Source organism: Bombus flavifrons, chromosome 3, assembly GCF_040668555.2.
Source record: "Bombus flavifrons isolate JBK064 chromosome 3, iyBomFlav1_principal, whole genome shotgun sequence".
In the NCBI taxonomy this organism is placed as follows: Eukaryota; Metazoa; Arthropoda; class Insecta; order Hymenoptera; family Apidae; genus Bombus; species Bombus flavifrons.
The window spans coordinates 11,770,672-11,789,177 of NC_138444.1; the positions used below are offsets into that span (position 1 = coordinate 11,770,672).

Sequence of the window (18,506 nt, forward strand, 5' to 3'; positions counted from 1 at the left end):
AAGATTATAAACGATAATGTATTGTATAAATGAATTCAATATGTAAAAATTAAAGAAAAATAGATGTTTTGAGAAATAGGAATGTAGACTGTAACTTAATCTTCTTCCTTCTTCTTTCTTCTATATAACTTTGTAAACAATTGAAAGGTATTCAAAAAATTTTGTAATGTTCAATTAAAAATACACTGACATTTTTATTCATAATTAATTCCTTTCATTCCAGAATACACAATTTAATTTTTTTGAAAATCCCCTATTAAATCTAATTAAACCTGATATCAATGGAACTATTTAAAAATAAAAATTTTTTTTATATACAATTCAATGAAATATTAATTCTCTTGGAGTGTAGTGAAACTCTTCTCTGATTGGCTAGTTTTACGCTCGTCTCATAGGAAGTTAAAATTTGATTACATGTCAGTATTCGTTTCTTCATCTCAACTACATTTGCCATAAAAGAATTTCCTTAAAATCATTGTAAATCGTGCGTGATTTTATTGTAAATATATAGTATAATATATTTATTGTACTACGATTATATAACTTGTATTAACCATTGTATGCAATTGAACGTTATAGAAAAAGTGGTGTAATGAAACTATTGTTAGTACATACAAACATGATATAACATCTAAATGATGATAATTGTGAAGCTGAAAAAAATATTTCTATATTATATCGATTAATTAAATGAGTAGTGAATTAAAAATATCTTCAAAGATCTTCCAATGTGATATCATTGTATAATCTAAATAACGATCGTGAAATAGTTGAGTCCGCCATTAATCGAGGGTCGCCATGATACATATTCTCCTTCTGTAACACCAATACAGTAACGTAATAGAAGCATCTGGACGATCGGTTGCATTTCGTTAAAGACGCTTACGCATTCTTCGAATATTTCGTTTTACACGTGATTTTTGTTCACTCAACGATTGCCATCGAATCCCTGTGTGCGTGATTTTTTAATGCATTTACGAATACGTGGAGAACTTAAGTTCGGTTCGTTCACTTTCAAGAACACGTAACTCGTTGTTTCTTCAGAAACATGGCTGAATATCATTTCGACGGTGTGGTGAAATTGTGTGTACAGAATTATTAAAACGATATCCCTGATATTGAAATACGTTTATAGCATTGATAAAATGACGTCGATACACTTTGTTGTACATCCCTTACCTGGAACAGATGATCAGTTAAACGATAGGTAAGGAAAAATGTATCCGTTATCGGTTTCCTATTATAATATATCTTTTTGGCATGTCTGTCTCTCCTCCGTATTGAAATCATCGTCGTTCATTATTCGACCCTAAAATATGCTTGCTCATATCAATTAGCATAGTGTTCTATATGCTTTTTCGTCTTTTCTGAATTTTAAAACGGTCCTCGCCCATTGTGTCGTATAATTCAATGGCATGTTAGATGATGTATCGTTTGAAAGTTAAAAGTTTGTGTCACATCGTTATGTTTGTATTAAATATTAAGCATGCACATATCTAGAATAAAATGTTGAATATATTAGTTTAAAAATTATTCTCTTTACTGTATAGGTGTATATTATATATATTATACATATATTACCCTGTGTGTGTGTATGTGTGTGCGTGTGTGTGTTTATATTATTTATTATATATATTATATATATAATAAACACATACACGTTATATATGTACATTATATATAAATATATACATGTTATATATTATCACATTATATATTACATTATGTAAAATTATATATATAATCATATGTAATATATTTTATATATGTGGCATACATAAATGGTAATAAATGTTTTGTTCCATTTGTTTCTATTATTGGATACATTTGTAGGTTACAAGGACAAAATGTAGTTTCTGTAAATATAATTATTTATGATCAAATATATCCATAGATAATGACCTTCCTATTTCATTCAATAAATATTTGTAAATTTTTATGTAATGTTGTATCATCATTTTCTTATTTTATATTTTTTGTATTTAATATTTTAATACGGTTTTGTATAATTTAATTTTGTGTGAAGTAGGAGAAGAATAATTTATTGTTCCATCCATACATTCTAATGTTTTCATATATAATACAAATTTATACATAGTATTTATTATGTATACAACAATAGTACCCTATATTGTTATCCAAAAATTGGTATATTTTTTGTTGCTACACAGTATAAAATTGAAAAAGGATTTTTTCAATATTTATCATAAAATACTATGATACATGTATTCGTATGTTCTAGTAATGTGAATATTTATTTATATATAATAAATAAACCTTAGTTAAAGTGAGCACATATGTTACTGGAGTAGTTAATTTAATAATTTTTCTTTTACATGTTTTTTTAGATTGAAGGAAGTGGCAGAAAAAATCAACAGATATGGATTTGTAACATTACCAGCATTTAGTGGATTGAAGGTTGCAGTAAAACATATTGTGGTTGGCCCAACACACATTGCTCTTCTCACAGAAGACCATAAAATTTGTAGAGTTGCATTTACAGTATTATCAGATAGATTGGATTTAAGCAAAAATGAACCAAATCGAAAGTAAGTTATAAAAAGAAATGAAATTTATTGACAATGTTGTTGTGATTAGTTGTGAACAACATATTCACTGTGTTATCCCACAAATGAAATAACATACATATTCTTCTATTATCCTAGTACAAACAAAAACCATGTTGATAACTCCAATTCAGCACCAAATGGTGGTACTAGTAGTGGAAGTGGAAGTAGAGCAGGAATGTCCAGATCACGTGCACGGATCATGCGTGGCAGTTCTGCCATTCGTGGAGGTGGTAGTAATGGAGGAAGTAGCAGTGGAGGCAGGATAGGTCCTCCAGGTGTAATTATGGGTGGAGGAAGTGGTAGCAGTTCGCGTCCTATTGCATCTGTACCAGCTCCATTTGTACCAGAAGATCTTATTACACAGGCTCAAGTGGTATTACAGGGAAAAAGTCGCAATCTTATTATTAGAGAATTACAGGTTTGTCCGATTGAAGAAATTAGTGTACCGATCCTTGTATCATTAAGATTTTGCTAGTTTAATATTGAAATATATTTTGTAGCGTACAAATTTAGATGTAAACTTAGCAGTAAATAATTTACTGTCACGGGATGATGAGGAAGGTGATGATGCTGAAGATGCAGCAGATACCTATGTTCCGGAAGATCTCATTTCATTACTAGATGGCGGATTCAGCAATGAGCATTCTGTTATCATTGATGCAGATTCTATGTTTCCTGAAGACATGTTTGGATATACAGGAATGAGAAAGTAATTAGTCCGAATTGCTTTTGAAATTGTTTGTGAGAGATGTATATTTTTAATGTTTGCATTTTTTAGCCGAGGTAGTTCTTCACGCAGAATAGGTAATGACAGAGAAGGTGAACGTACTTCTGAGCGGGATAGAGATCGAGACAATTTCAGTAAATGGAGAGATCGTCAATATTGCGGTCCAAGACGTTGGCTGGAATCAGCACTTAAAGATTCTTGGGACAAAGATTCTGGTACAATTAAAATTTTAGAAAATTATTTTTTAATATCTACGAATTGTAACCACGGATATTTTGATTATACATTTGAAAAATTTCTTAGATAATAAAAAAAAAGAGTTAGCTGCTCAAAGTCCATTATGGATATCAGAAGAATTAGAGTGGTGGCATGAACGTAGTAGTGATCTTGCCCCTCGTTTTGTACAAATCGCCTCGCTGTATAGTGAATTAATCGCTGTTTCTGCTGGGGGACAATTGTATCAGTGGAAATGGTCGGAATCTGAACCATACAAACACGCAGAGGTATTTAAAATAAATTTTGTTTCAGTATTTTATGTGAGCAATATTATAAATTGAAAACAAAGAAAAAATTAAAATAATGCTCATTGTAGAATCCAAATATACATCATCCGAAAGCTCCATGGTTGGCAGTAACCACAGAAAAGATAGTTAATATATCTGCAACAGCTATTCGATGTTCTATTAGTACTGAATCTGGCAAAGTAGCTACTTGGCTTGATGAACTTGTAGGTCATGTCGCTTCTCGTCTCGAACATCCAGCTCAAACTTTTACAGAATTTACATTGGACAAAATAGTATCCCTTCATACCTGTGCTTTGTATACGGTTGCTAAACTTGAAAGTGGTGCATTGTATTGGTGGTAAGTTGAAATATTACAATTTTTTTTAACTATTTTTATTTCAAATACAAAAAACTGATGTCGATTGTTATATTTTCAGGGGTGTATTACCTTTTGCACAACGTAAAAAATTATGGGAAAAATATAAGGCTAAATCGCGCAAACATAGATCATCCACAGTTTCATCAAACGATATTAGTTATGGCGCACATGTTTGTATGAAAAATAGTCCCATATATCATCCTGGAGCAATAGGTAATTTGTTAAATAATAAATTGTATTTATGATTTGCTTAAAAATAATATTTTATAATATTCTAAAATGATATATTTTCAAGGTTTTACCATTGCCAATGGAGTTCCAAAAGTAGGACAGTTATTAGGAGCAGCATGGAATTTAGATAGCACTTACAGATTTAAGATATTACCAGCTGGAACTCATTTGCCCAATGTTAATACAGAAAAACGAGAAACGAATGGAAATAACGGAACGGGTAATATTAATAAGACAAATCACAAAGAAACTACTGATCGCCTTGATATGCCTCCTCCACCCTCACCAGCTTCGAGCACATGTAGTGATACTGGCAGTATCACGACAAGTCATAAGAGACAAAAGCGAGCTGCACCTCGAAGTGAGGGAGAGTCAGAGCGAAAAGATGAAGAAGAATGGCAATTAAAGGATGTTGTTTTTGTAGAAGATGTAAAAACAGTTCCCATTGGTAAAGTTATAAAAGTTGACGGTTGTTATGTCGCTGTAAAATTCTTCTCAAAAGATGCAAAGGAAAAGGAAATTAAAGAAAAAGATTTCAGTACTTCAGATTTTAAAGATTTAACAACTGAAGAGTTAATTAAATTGTTAGCTGATTGTAGATTATTAAGGAAAGATGAAATACAGGTAATAAAATCATCCATGAATCCAAGAGCTCCAGACTGTTTCCAACGAACTCCCAGAAGAGTGAATATTGTTGAAGGATCAAATGATAGCATTTTGAGCATTGCTACTGATGGACAAGGAATCCATGCAATAGTAAAAAGTGCAAACAAATTAAGTTACGTCGTGTATAATTTAAGTACTGGAAGATATGTACAAGATTGTTATATTCCATCGGATGTATCATCATTCTTGGGTCTGCAGCCTCAAAATATCAGCCTGACAAGTTCAGGAGAGAACATAGAGTGTTCCATGATACTTAGAGATGGAAATAATACTATCTATCCATTAGCAAAGGATTGCGCCGATGCTATCCGTGATCCAAATTGGTTGGATTTAGTTCCAGTTCTGTGCATTGGTGCTTCAACTATTCCCATACCGACTTGTTCAAATTCAACCAATATGAAAAATCAAGTTGCAGTTATTGCATTAGTATTTGATAATCTCTTATTAATGCCACGAATATTAAGGTGCGATTATGAGAGTATTAAGCAAGTATTTTGCAATTTGGAACAAGATCACAAAAACAATGCAGCACAGATTCAATCAATATTAATGGAACGTTGCGATGGTAATCGCAATATTTTGCATGCTTGCATTAGTATGTGCTCACCAACCTCGAATAAAGAAAATGATCAAGGTATTAAATTTGTTCTTTAATATAAATATATGAAAAATTGTTTATTTTAATTTATTATTTTGTTTGGAAGGTATTGAACGTGAATTAGTTTCAAACACTGTTGATGGTCCATCTGCACCTATTGAGGAACCAATTCCAACTTTAAGTTGGCCACCGGAAGCTTTTGATAATACGTCAGGAGAAGAAGACAGTTTGCTTAGCATTGGTACTGCCAGCATATCAATGATGAACAAATCAGGTAAAAGTGTATCAAACGCCTTTTTATTCTTTTTTTTTGTAATTTTTAACTTCTGTTACACATTGCTAAATAAATATCTTGCTGCTTTCAGGTGTCGGAGCAACATCAAATAACACCTACATCATAGACTCTGTGGAAAGAAGAAATAATGCATTACTTATATTAAAGTATATGTGTGAAAGTAGCGTGTTAGCACCTCACCTGAAAGAACTACTCACGGCAAAGTAATTATATCAATTATTAATGAGTAAAATATTTTTATAGTTGGAAAAAAATATTTGAATGTTTGTTTTAACAGGGATATTCAAGGTCAGACACCATTAATGCTTGCTGTATCAGTTCGGGCATATCACGCAGCTCTCATTTTATTAGACATTATTCAAAGAGTTGGAAGAGATCAGAAAGAATGTTCAGCTATGATACTTCCTGCGGATGCTAATCCAGATTTATCGCCATTATTCGTTACATGTTGCAACGATACATGCAGTTTCACATGGACTGGGACTCAACACATCGACCAAGATATTTTCGAATGCAAAACTTGCGGCTTGATTGGATCTTTGTGTTGCTGTACAGAATGTGCTCGCGTTTGTCACAGAGGACATGATTGCAGAATAAAGATAACATCCCCTACAGCTTATTGTGATTGCTGGGAAAAGTGCAAATGTCGAGCGCTCATTGCGGGCCATCAAGGTGCTCGTTACGAACTCCTTTGTCGTCTCGTAGTGAATACTGATCTTGTCACGAAGATAAACTCACGGTAAATAAATATGCGATAAATTGATTAATAAAATTAAAATAAATTATTTTTCTTAATTTTATAGGGGAGAAAGTATTTTACTCTTCTTGGTTCAGACTGTTGGAAGACAATTAATCGAACAACGGCAGTACCGTTCTGCACTGCGGCAACGCTCAGCATCTGCAAGTCGAAAAGGGCCTTCCTCAGATGGTAACATTTTTTACTTAGAAAAAGAGTAATTTATATAAAAAATAGAAGTTAAAAGCTAATCATTAACAGGATTAGATACTTATGTACCAGATATGCCAGATCACGATTTAGAACCTCCTCGCTTTAATCGAAAAGCGTTGGAAAGATTATTGGATGATTGGCCAGCTGTTCAATGTATGATTATGTCAGGAGTTTCTGCACATGGAAATGAGCAGTTATTTGGAGATCAAGGCCAATTATGTCGTCAAAGCGGTACTGCTCTACTCGATAAATTTACTCACTCGCTATTATTTAAGTGTAGTGCAGAGGTAAAAAAATATTAGTTTCATCTTATATGTCTAATATATTAGAAAACATTCATAATGTAATATAATTTTTTTGCAGATGCTCGATACTCTTCTGACAACTCTAATACGAGAATTACAAAATGATACTATATCCGGACGACAAGAAGAAGCAAATAATGTTGCTCGCCGATTTGTTCGATCTGTGGCCCGAATATTTGTGATCTTCACAATAGAAATGGCACCGAATACGACAAAACGAAGAAAGTACGATATATTTTACTTTAGCTAAGCGATTTTTATTTTTTTTATCTATTCAGATGTTTTAAAACATATTTCAGTACTAGCCAGGCATTGCAACCTCTAATGAAATGTCGTAAAGTGTTCCAAGCATTGATTAAATTAGCTGTTGAAGAATTATGTGAAACTGCCGATTCACTTATAGCACCCGTGAGATTAGGTGTTGCTCGCCCGACAGCACCATTTACATTAACGAGCTCAGCAATGGAAGTAATCAATGGCTCTGAAGAGTTGTTTTCTATCGAGCCACTAATACCTCATAGTGGTGTTAGTTCCCAAACTCTGGATGCTACTTTACAAACGCAACAAGGAAATAATAATATTACTATTGCCAGGGACGTTTCTGCTATGGATGAGGCAGAAACTGGTGAAGGTATGTCTTGCGAATTAATGTATAAATTAATATAAAAATAATGTAACCCGGAGTTTTACATCTAAAAAATTATTAGAAATGATAGAAATGTCCATTTTCTTCAAAAAATTATTTTGAATCGGTAGTATTTCCATTATCAAATCTTATTGATTACGTTAATTTTGTACCCCCGTTATCCTGCTTAAAATATTATAAAATTATATTTAATTTTCTCTAATTTTGATTCTATAATAATCTTTACGTGTGAATAGAAGTTCCTATGGATGTTGATGGCGACATTAGCGAACATGAAGAATCTGGGGTTTCTGGAACTGTCCCTGGTCAACCATTAGGTGAGATTGATAGCAATGGCGGAGGTGTAGGTGAGGAACAGGCAGGAGATGGCGAATCCGATACAGAGCTCGATCTTTTGGCTGAAGCGGAAACAGAGTCGGACTCCGATGACAATCATAGCAATCAAGATGCAGCGTCAGCGCAGCGTAGTGTACAAACTGGTGCTACAGCAGGTTCTGATGGTGGAATGGGATCTATCTTATTATTCCCGGAAGACGAATCTGGAGAATCAAGTCAGCAGGAAGACGATGAAAGTGAAGCAGGAGAAACTGACGAACAAGATAACGAAGATTTTCAGATTGGTGATGATCAATTGGAACGACGAAGGTAAAACTATTGTCTTTCTCTCAAGTAACATCGATGGTCTTGTACTCATTCAAGAAATATAGCAAGGTCGAAAAACCAATTGAGTCGAAAACTACAAATGTATATATAATCTCGCTATATTTTCTAAATCAACTATAGGTACTGTATTATATATGCATTGCACAGATACATTAAAAGAATTTTGCAGCAATGCCCTTAAAATTAAAACATTAATCTCTCTTCTAAGCACATTTGTAAAAATCATTTTTATGTTACTGATACTTGATTACAGTGGTTCATCTGGCCATTTACATCGTAATAATCTCGCGCCTGTTTCTATGCAATGGGCGATACGTAATCGCGATTCAAGTATGCGTACAGCTGGATTACGGGTAACAGGTGGCAGTAATCTGGTTTTTATTGACTCTACATCTTTAAGACGCACTACTGCAACATCTGCTGTTGCAGCTGCACAAGAACCTATAATTATGGGTACTAGTACTACTTGTTTGGCACGTGCATTTGGAATTGTTATTCGACAGATAGCTGATCTTTTGGTTATGATGCAAGATTATAAAACATTAGCGCCTTCTTTGCCGCGATTAATGGAAATTACTTATCAAGATGCGCTCAACCTGCAGGTATATCTTTTTTATAATATGACATTTAATAATTAAGCGTTTGAGTCCCAAGCAGCGCGATCGCGCTATTTAGATTTTGTGTCCAAAAGTCTTCGTACATTTAAACGCTACGGATGACTGACGGTATTTTGTATTTCATTGTTATCTTCTCTATAATTTTTATTGAACAAAATTTCAAATATTTATAAACTAATAGTACGCATATATAATAATATAAATGTATTTCATAAAAATAACAAATATGACGAGCGCTATTGCGCCGCTTATTTCGATTAAGACAAGCGCTATCGCGCTGTTCAGGATTTTTCAACCCTGTTTCTTCAAAGACCCCTGGGACTCAAACGGTTAAAATTGAATAAATTTAGAACAACATGATAATTTTGATGATTACAGATGTATCTCGAGGGGCACTTGAAACCCACGTGGGATTGGCTGCTCACAGTTATGGATGCCACGGAGGCACAACTAAGATTTGGTGTGTCTCTGACACGTAGTGCGGATCCTACGCATCCAGAACATCCACTAAACAATGCTTCATCTTTGCCTGGAGGCAATTTCTCTGGATTGTTAAATACAGCGGCTCTGTCGTTGACGCTACAATCCAATACAGGTCGGAATCAACGCAGTGGTATCGCTACGAGCTCCAATATCTCCACTCCACAAGCTTCTACAAGACTCACCGTTGGTTTTGCAGGCGTTGGCGAACCTTCAAGAAATAGTAGAGAACGCGAAGGTATCATCTGTTATCTTTATCATTCTAATGAAATTTTCCCTTTAAGAAATACTCAAATGCGTTGCAATTACATTTTTGGGAATAGAATAGTGGCTAATAAGTATTATTCTTAGGTGGCGATGTATACTTGGCAAGACGTGAATTTTTGTCTTATTGCCTGTCCTTAATGCGTGCTCACAATGCCGAACACAGGGATAGCTTGCCAGTATTAGATGTTTCTGCACTAAGACATGTAGCATACGTTTTTGATGCGTTAGTATATTATATGCGTTCGCCACTATCAGAACCAATGTCATCACGAGGAGAGACTCAAAAGGAATCGTCAAATTATTCAAGTTGGAACGATCAGGTTTGTATTGAATTGGGTTTTCCTTGTAATCAACGTGTATTTAACACAGATTATGATATTTCACATTACAGGATGAAAATGATAATGACGAGGGAGAAGAATATAGTTCTCCAGTTCCCACTGCATTGGAGACAGATTCCGTTGATTATCCTGATTTACTTCAGGTTCCTAGTTGCGGATCAGGAAATAATAGTAACAGTACACCAAAAGGAAGAAAGCATCCATTTTTACAAAGATCAGACTCCACCTTATGTCTTGGTTGCCCTCCCCTTGATCCCTTTGATACTGTCATGAGCGAGGCCTTACCATTAGCTGATCAACCACATCTATTGCAACCCCATTCAAAGCGAGAGGATCTCTTTGGTATACCAAGACAACCAGCAACAAGTGCAGGTCCTAATCAAAATCCGTTAGAGGGATTACCCACAAGACTTAGTCTGTCTGCACGTGGTGCTGATAATCAGAATATCCCCACACCGACATTTAGTCAAATTATTCAAAGATCTGCCTTTGCATCGTCAGATGCAAGACGTACCTCTGTAACGATCGGAGATTCGACGTCTACAAAGCATACGGTAATGTTCCTTTTACATAGGAAAGCTAATTAAATTTATCCACTCACGACATTTATATTTTTTATTTTTTTTATTTTATTTTTTAATTTTTTTATCTTTGTGTTAAAATTTTTGCACGGAAAACGGCGTTTACTTTAGTCTAAATTTTATCCTATTGTTGTAAGTAATTCTATTTTTAAGTTATTATTTTTGCAACAATAGGATGTCATTCTTACATTTCTACTAAATCTTTTATGGCACAGTTCCTTTCGTTGAAAGATAAAATATGTAGATTTACTTTCAATATTATAGGAAAAGGCAAAATCATTCAATCACACATTTGCTGCGGAGCAAATTGATCGAGCTCCAATCATCGTTTCTACTAATAATCAAAGCGATCAAGCATCGGGAAGTACCAAAACCAATAAAGATATCTGTAAAACAAATAGAAGCGTTATTGTTAGAGCTGGAACTGTTTCGGTAAATATATAGAATTTGCTTTTAATAAAGTTATGATAAGAGAGAGTTACAAATTACAGAAATTCATGAACACACAAAAGAAAAGTTCTTCTGGTAAATTAGGTGCAATAATGTTGTGTTTCAATTTTAAAGGAATCGAGTTTAAATAAAGCTGGTGCGTCAGAAATGATGTCTACAACAAATGAAGCAATACAGAATGTAACGGAGGAGATGGACACATCTGGTTCAAATCAAGATGCGTCCATGACTCATGAAATGGTTGAAACAAATCCAGTCTCGTCTATTGGATCTAATATATCACATAACATTTTATTGGGTCGTTGGAGCTTGTCTCTTGATTTGTTTGGACGAGTTTTCATGGAGGATGTAGGATTAGAAGCAGGTTCAGTTGTTTCCGAATTAGGAGGTTTCCAAGTAAAAGAAGCGAAATTCCGTAGAGATATGGAGAAACTTCGGAATGCACAGCAAAGAGACATTAATCTGTTAAAAGTAATTAAGTACAATAATTTTTAATTATTTAAACGAATAAAATATATTGAGTATAATATAAATTAAACTTTTTAAAGGTCGAACGGGACAGAACACAACTATTAGTGCAAACGATGAAGGAATTAAATACACATTACAATTTATATAATAGGCGTGCCACTAATGCACCGCCGTTAGCCGTGCATCGTGTTAAAGTGACTTTCAAGGATGAACCTGGTGAAGGAACTGGTGTAACTAGAAGTTTTTATACCGCGATTGCCGAGGTTTGTAATATTACAATAGGAATTATCTTTGTTTCTTATCTTAAAAATATAGCGTACACGTACATTCTTTTTAAAGGCATTGCTTGCAAATGAAAAACTGCCTAATCTTGAAGCAGCACAAGTGGGATCAAAATATACACAATATAATGTACTTCGGAAGCTAAAAAGTAGAGATCGTGATCATGATTTAAGACGACAAGTAAGTATAATTATTATAAAAAATAAAAAAGAAGAAAGGTAATGTTCTTCTGTTCTTCTTTTTTTACAAGAGATATCTTATTTCAGAATCCTCGATCTTCTGGAAAATGTCGAGAGACGCGTAGAGCATTGTCTTTTGAAGCTCGAGTTTTTCATCCATCCAGTTCTGTTGAAGGAAGCGGTAACTCTGGAGCTGGTAGTTCATCCTCCAATTCCCATCCGTTACCTGTTAGTCACCCAAATAATGATCACTTGACCATGCATCAACAACAACTCGGGGACAGGCTATATCCAAAAGTAATTAATAATAATGATAGTACTTAGTTTTTCACAATAACACACTATTGTTACCTTGTACAGGTTTATGCATTGCAACCCGCATTAGCTGCTAAAATAACTGGTATGCTGTTAGAGTTGTCCCCTGCACAGCTGTTGATGTTACTAGCTTCAGAAGACGCTCTGCGGCAAAAAGTAGAGGAAGCATTTGAATTAATCCGTAGTCATAGTCAGGAGTCAGCAAGGGAAGCGTTGTTGGATCTCGATGTATTCAGCTTGATCGCACGTTGTGGGGCTAATAAGAAAAAGATTGAGAACAGTATTTTGGATGATACCGAAGACAATGCTCCTCTTTTCTATTCCCCGGGAAAGAGAGGTTTTTACACTCCACGACAGGGAAGAGCCAGTTACGAGCGATTGAACGCATTCAGAAATGTGGGCAGGTTGGTAATGATATAAATAACAATTGATCAAATTATAATATAATAAAAATAAAAATAATCGTAAACTATTAATGGTGAAATTGAAAGAAAAATTTGTTATCAGACTTATAGGATTGTGTCTTTTGCAAAACGAGTTGTGCCCAATATTTTTGAATCGTCATGTAATAAAATACATTTTGGGAAGACCGATCCGTTTCCACGATCTTGCATTTTTTGACTCTGTAATTTATGAAAGCTTAAGGCAACTCGTTATTGATTCCGAAACCAAGGATAGTAACAGTCTATTCTCTGCTCTTGATCTTACATTCAGGTAAGCGTGTACCTGAAATATTTCAATTGCTTGTTTTCGAAGAGTCGTTTCTAATATTTCTCGCATTTTGTCTTAGCTATGGTATATAACACTCTTGATTGTTCTAGTATTGATTTGTGTCCCGAAGAAGGAGGTGGATCGATTGAACTAATTACTAACGGACGTGATATAGAAGTGACAGCAAGTAATGTTTACGATTATGTACGCAAATACGCGGAAGTTCGTATGATTAAGGTACAAGAGAAAGCTTTGCATGCTATGAGAGAAGGAGTGTTTGACGTACTACCCGAAGGAGCGCTCGATGGTTTAACATCCGAAGATTTAAGGCTTCTGTTAAATGGGGTCGGTGATATTAACGTTTCCGTTTTGATATCGTATACTTCCTTCAACGACGAATCAGGAGAACCTGCCGATAGATTAGCTAAATTTAAACGCTGGTTGTGGTCTATTGTTGAGAAAATGTCTCATTCAGAACGACAAGACTTGGTAAGAAATCACACTCAAACATTTTTACTAGTAAGAAAAAATTGTCTTCGCTCTACTTTTTATAATTGATGCATCTTTTATCTCTTTACACTTGTATTTTAGGTATATTTCTGGACAGGATCTCCAGCACTACCAGCAAGTGAAGATGGTTTTCAACCAATGCCAAGTGTGACATTACGACCAGCAGATGATCATCTACCAACTGCAAATACATGTATTTCCCGACTATATCTTCCATTGTACAGCTCTCGTCACATATTAAGACATAAACTACTACTTGCTATTCAGACAAAGAATTTCGGATTTGTATGAATATATAGATTCCATATATATATATATATATATTATATATATATATATATATTATATATATATTATATATAATATATAATATATAATATATATTATATATAAAAAATTATATATATAATTATATGTATACATAAGATATATATAATGTAACATATTATATATATATTATGTATATTATATATGCTATGTGACCATGTTTGTGCGCAATAGCTCTAAAAAGAAGTCACATTATTGATAATGATATAAGAAACGAAAAAGAAGTTGTATGTTGTTATTTTTTTCCTTCCTAAAAAAATTTATAACATTTATAAATTTATAAGGTGTAATTATGAATTCTGATTTCTTTTACTGAACAAAAAGACGTGGTTTCCATCATAATAAGATTTTATATTAAAGTGTCATCTTTAGTCATTATAGTGATCATTTTAGTGAATAAAAAACATCTTAAAAGTCATGGAAGAAAATGGATTAATGGCAACCCCGTATCATCAGAAACGATTGTCTTAAAATTTGTTCCGTTTCCTTTTCTTTTGCATATCATAACAATACTCTTTCTACTTTATTAGGAATTTTAACAAATTATTATACAATTAAAAATTTTTTATTAGGCATGTTTAAGATGTAACATAAAATGTTGACAGGAAATTGTAGAATTTTTCTTTTAATGCATACCAGTAGTAATTGCTTCCCTGGATTTCAGCATGTTGATTATAATACATATTTTAAAAATGAGACTACAACACGAGAGTACAGATTACAAAATATGAGACTTGATGTTTAATGATATTGGAAATTACATAGTTTTACGTAAAAAACCTGTTTTTACGACCGAAAATGATAACAAAATATCAATGTAAAATCACATGTAATTTAAAATGATACAAATGTTCCTTGAACATTAAACTCTTAGGTTGAATTATCAATTTTTTCTTTTCAATCAAATTTATGGTGAATGAATTTGGCCAAATGCGAAGGTAATAGGAAAAATAATCTAGGAATGTCTAGCTGCCTATTTCATATTGTTATATACTTTCTTTTTTTAACATGTTCAAAATCTTGAATCTATCATAAAACAATATCAACTCCATTATTTATGCTGCTTAATCTTGGCATGCACTCAATATATGTCCTTGTTTCTGTCTAGGATCGTAACAATATATATTTCCAAAATGATTATCATTTTGAAAGAAAATTGAATTTACAGATTTAAATTATTATTTATATATATATATATATTTCCTAAACAGTAAACTGAAATAGTAAAAAATAATCTATTATCTTTAATTTACTTAAAAAAAAGATTACTAATGTTAATATGTATAATATAATAAATCTCATCGTTTATAAATTTCTAAAAATCGTAAAGTTATATACAATAATTATATTATCCGTTATGTACTTGACAAAGTATTAATAGAAACTTATGTACAATGGTTACCTATTGACCACTTCCTGAATTGTTTTGGGGTAATTTTGCTGTTGATTGGCTCAATTGAGCCAATGTTTCTGGAGTCGCGTGTGCTTTCAGGATTGAATTTTCAGCTTCCAATTGATTTATACGATCCATAAGCTCGGCTATTTTTTCTTTGAGTACTTCAACTTCTTCCCGTACAGCAAACATCAAGTGACTCTTGACAAGATCCTATAAGAAAATACTCTATTAACTTCAATATTATTGCTTTTTATTGTCATCGGATAATTATCCCTACAGCAAAACACACTCACCATGGCTTGTTCGATCTTATTATCAATTGCTACAGCACTAGTCCCCGACATACTGCAATAAAAGTTACATGCAAAATTTTATTGATAAAATACGTATATGCAACAGCAAGTAAATTCACAATCTTGTTAAAAACTATTTTTCTGTTTCTAAAAGAAGAAATTTCAATTGAATATTCCTTTAGCCAATAATACTAGATATACGTAATGTTTTAATGAATACATAATTTCAGTGATTGAAGGTACATTTAATAAACTGTACCTTTCATTATCTTCGAGGGTATGATGTTCATCGCTGCCTTGAGTGACTTCAGTTAGTGATTCTAAAAGGGTTGTATCAGCTGATTGAGTGGTGGATCCAGCTACAATGCCTGAAATAGAATCCTGCTCCGGATCTGGTTGATGAAATGTCATATTTCCCTGCTGCATACCTCCTACAACATTTTGGCAGGTAGCTGATACCTGTGCCATTTGTACTTGGGCGTTGCTACCAGAAGTTGAAGATTGCATTTGAGATGGTGGTATCACTTGGGATTGCACTGGTGCTCCAGGAGCATGAATAGTTGATGAAGTTTGCTGTGCACCTGTTTGAGGAACTTTATGAATATTTTGGATGCCCTGCATTCCTTGTATGGCAGTCAACGGCTCAGATATTTGAGTCATTGGTTTTTGTGTTTGTAATGGTTGTTGAGGTTGAGGCTGCTGTTGCTGCTGCTGTTGGGGTTGTTGCTGCTGTTGTGGCTGCTGCTGAGTTGGAGGATGTTGCTGTTGCTGCTGTTGAGCAGCGTGTTGTTGCTGTTGCTGCGTAACAAGAATATTAGGTGCCTGGGATGTTGGTACAGGTGTTTGCTGCACAGAGGGTTGACAAACGTTTTGAACTGGTAATGACTGATTTTGTGTGCTCACTGTCACATATGTATCTTCTTTTGAATGAGGTATGTTTTGTTGGGGTGTCACATTGCTATTGCCAGTCTGTGTTATAATAGGAATAGAACCTTGGGGCATACTTTGAGGTTGAGTCAAATTACTGGGATGGGTTGGCTGCAGATTGGAAGGTAACGTGGAACCTTGTCCAGTTTGTTGTTGTTGCTGAGGTGCCAATTGTTGAGCAGAAGATTGAAAATATTGGGGAATTTGCGAAGGTGGTTGAACTTTAGTTTGCGTTTGAACTTGCGTTGGATTATGCTGTGCATTGGGAGGAATGGAATTGCTTACTGCATAATTAGCACTTGAAACTGGTGTAGGGTTGTTTGGTACACCGATCGATGTATGCACATCTGTATGTACAGATACTTGTCCATTAGCATCAATGCCCATACCTTTATCTTCGGATACGACTGATTGTTTGGGTGCATCAGGTATAACGATTCCACTGTCTGTAACCCCATACGATATGCATACCTCATTTGGATCAGACACTTTAGGTGTACTGATTGCTGTTGGTTGATTAACCGATGTATGATCCAAATAATCCATGCAAGTCCATCTGCCCCTTTTAAAAGGTTCAGTACTTTCGATCTTGACCACTTTAAATCTCTCGTTTCTACCATGCGAATGTACTTCACGTAGATCTGCATCTTGTTTAGCATTACTCGAAAGTAAATTGATAATATTGTTGTCAGTAACAGACGTAATATCCAATGTATTGATATTACTATCATTTACCGAATTACTAACGTTATTGCCTTCTGAGGGCACGATTGCCAGACCATACTGTGAACTTGTAGGAATCACCGGAGCAGTGCTGAGGGCAGCGTTACTTGTATTAAAGAATACATCCTCTTTGGAGAAGGTGTCTTCCGAATAGCTAGGTGTTTCAATGTCCATGTCGGTGGTACGCGAGTGTTCGACTGAATTGTCCTCCGTATGCGACTCATCGAGATCATCGTTCGAATCTTCGCCGGCATCATTGCTCATACGAGAACCAACGGTAACGCTTGTTATTTGGAAGGAGGATGTCTTTTTTCGACACTGGTTACTGGCCGTCACGTTGCTCGAACTGGTCAAACTAACCGGCTGGTACAATTTCTCTGGCTCTCCTAACCGAATCGTCTCGGTGGTCGTACGATGCACTGGATTCGATATTTTTCTACTACCATCCGATAGCTTATGCGATTTTCTGTGTACATTATCTGCCATTATTATAGGAACTTAGCATTCGAGAGCCACGATCTTTGCATTCGTTGTTCTCTTGCATGTTAAAACCGACATCGCTCTTAGCCGGGGCCTCTCGGCTTTGAACTATAATCCCTATTAAAAATCGTCACGATTACCTTTCAGACCCGACCGATTATTATTCTTTACGGTTGTTCGAATTATATTCATATTCTCATTTTGTAGAGGTGTTGACAGTTCACCATTTCATCAATTTTCACGGGGAAGAAGTATATTCGCTCGAGTACCGTCCACTCGAAACGAATATTCACACTTCGACAAATTCCGTATCGTCCTTTCCTGCGTCTTCACGCCCGATTCACGCTACATTTAATCTATCACGCGTTTACATATTATTATCTCGTGATCCGATTTCTCATTATTCATATCCTTCCTACTCTATTATACTAAGTAAGCAGTTTAAAAATGGCTGCCAATTCACTCACGGAATTGCCACGAATTATATCTAGAGCATCCGTGTGACTTCACAACTAAAAATCTATTTTCATCCACGATCTAGGTGCATTGTCGAGAAATAACCATAGTTACTATCCTTCCATCCTTATCCATAGAAACATGCTGATCACAATTCTCCTGATTTTT

The 18,506-nt window shown here is 34.4% G+C and overlaps 2 protein-coding genes across 4 annotated transcripts; one reads left to right on the forward strand and one right to left on the reverse strand.

Annotated features, from left to right (window-relative positions):
• The first annotated feature begins 808 nt into the window (after window positions 1–808).
• hyd (E3 ubiquitin-protein ligase hyd) lies at window positions 809–14,059 on the forward strand. Of its 2 annotated transcripts, none has more exons than XM_069110187.1 (30): window positions 809–1,207; window positions 2,349–2,549; window positions 2,667–2,988; window positions 3,071–3,279; window positions 3,349–3,512; window positions 3,601–3,800; window positions 3,890–4,158; window positions 4,238–4,392; window positions 4,475–5,710; window positions 5,781–5,954; window positions 6,040–6,172; window positions 6,247–6,708; window positions 6,773–6,897; window positions 6,967–7,205; window positions 7,282–7,448; window positions 7,523–7,854; window positions 8,106–8,514; window positions 8,786–9,134; window positions 9,528–9,867; window positions 9,981–10,216; window positions 10,288–10,791; window positions 11,083–11,250; window positions 11,383–11,739; window positions 11,817–12,002; window positions 12,079–12,201; window positions 12,288–12,497; window positions 12,561–12,919; window positions 13,023–13,229; window positions 13,337–13,715; window positions 13,818–14,059. In XM_069110187.1, exons 1-30 carry the CDS (start codon window positions 1,146–1,148, stop codon window positions 14,025–14,027), a joined length of 8,487 nt encoding a protein of 2,828 aa, XP_068966288.1. In that variant the 5' UTR covers window positions 809–1,145; the 3' UTR covers window positions 14,028–14,059. The 2 variants fall into 2 exon arrangements, with proteins under 2 accessions (XP_068966288.1, XP_068966289.1); XM_069110188.1 differs by having other exon boundaries at window positions 5,781–5,948.
• On the reverse strand, window positions 12,570–18,402 carry LOC138178389 (TSC22 domain family member bunched). 2 transcript variants are annotated; one of them, XM_069110189.1, is made up of 4 exons: window positions 16,012–18,401; window positions 15,753–15,804; window positions 15,466–15,669; window positions 12,570–12,659 (listed from the first exon to the last, which is right to left on the reverse strand). In XM_069110189.1, the coding sequence occupies exons 1-3, from the start codon at window positions 17,886–17,888 to the stop codon at window positions 15,466–15,468; spliced, it is 2,133 nt and encodes a 710-aa protein (XP_068966290.1). In that variant the 5' UTR covers window positions 17,889–18,401; the 3' UTR covers window positions 12,570–12,659. The 2 variants fall into 2 exon arrangements, with proteins under 2 accessions (XP_068966290.1, XP_068966291.1); XM_069110190.1 differs by lacking the exon at window positions 12,570–12,659 and adding an exon at window positions 15,034–15,278 and having other exon boundaries at window positions 16,012–18,402.
• Window positions 18,403–18,506: the final 104 nt, after the last annotated feature.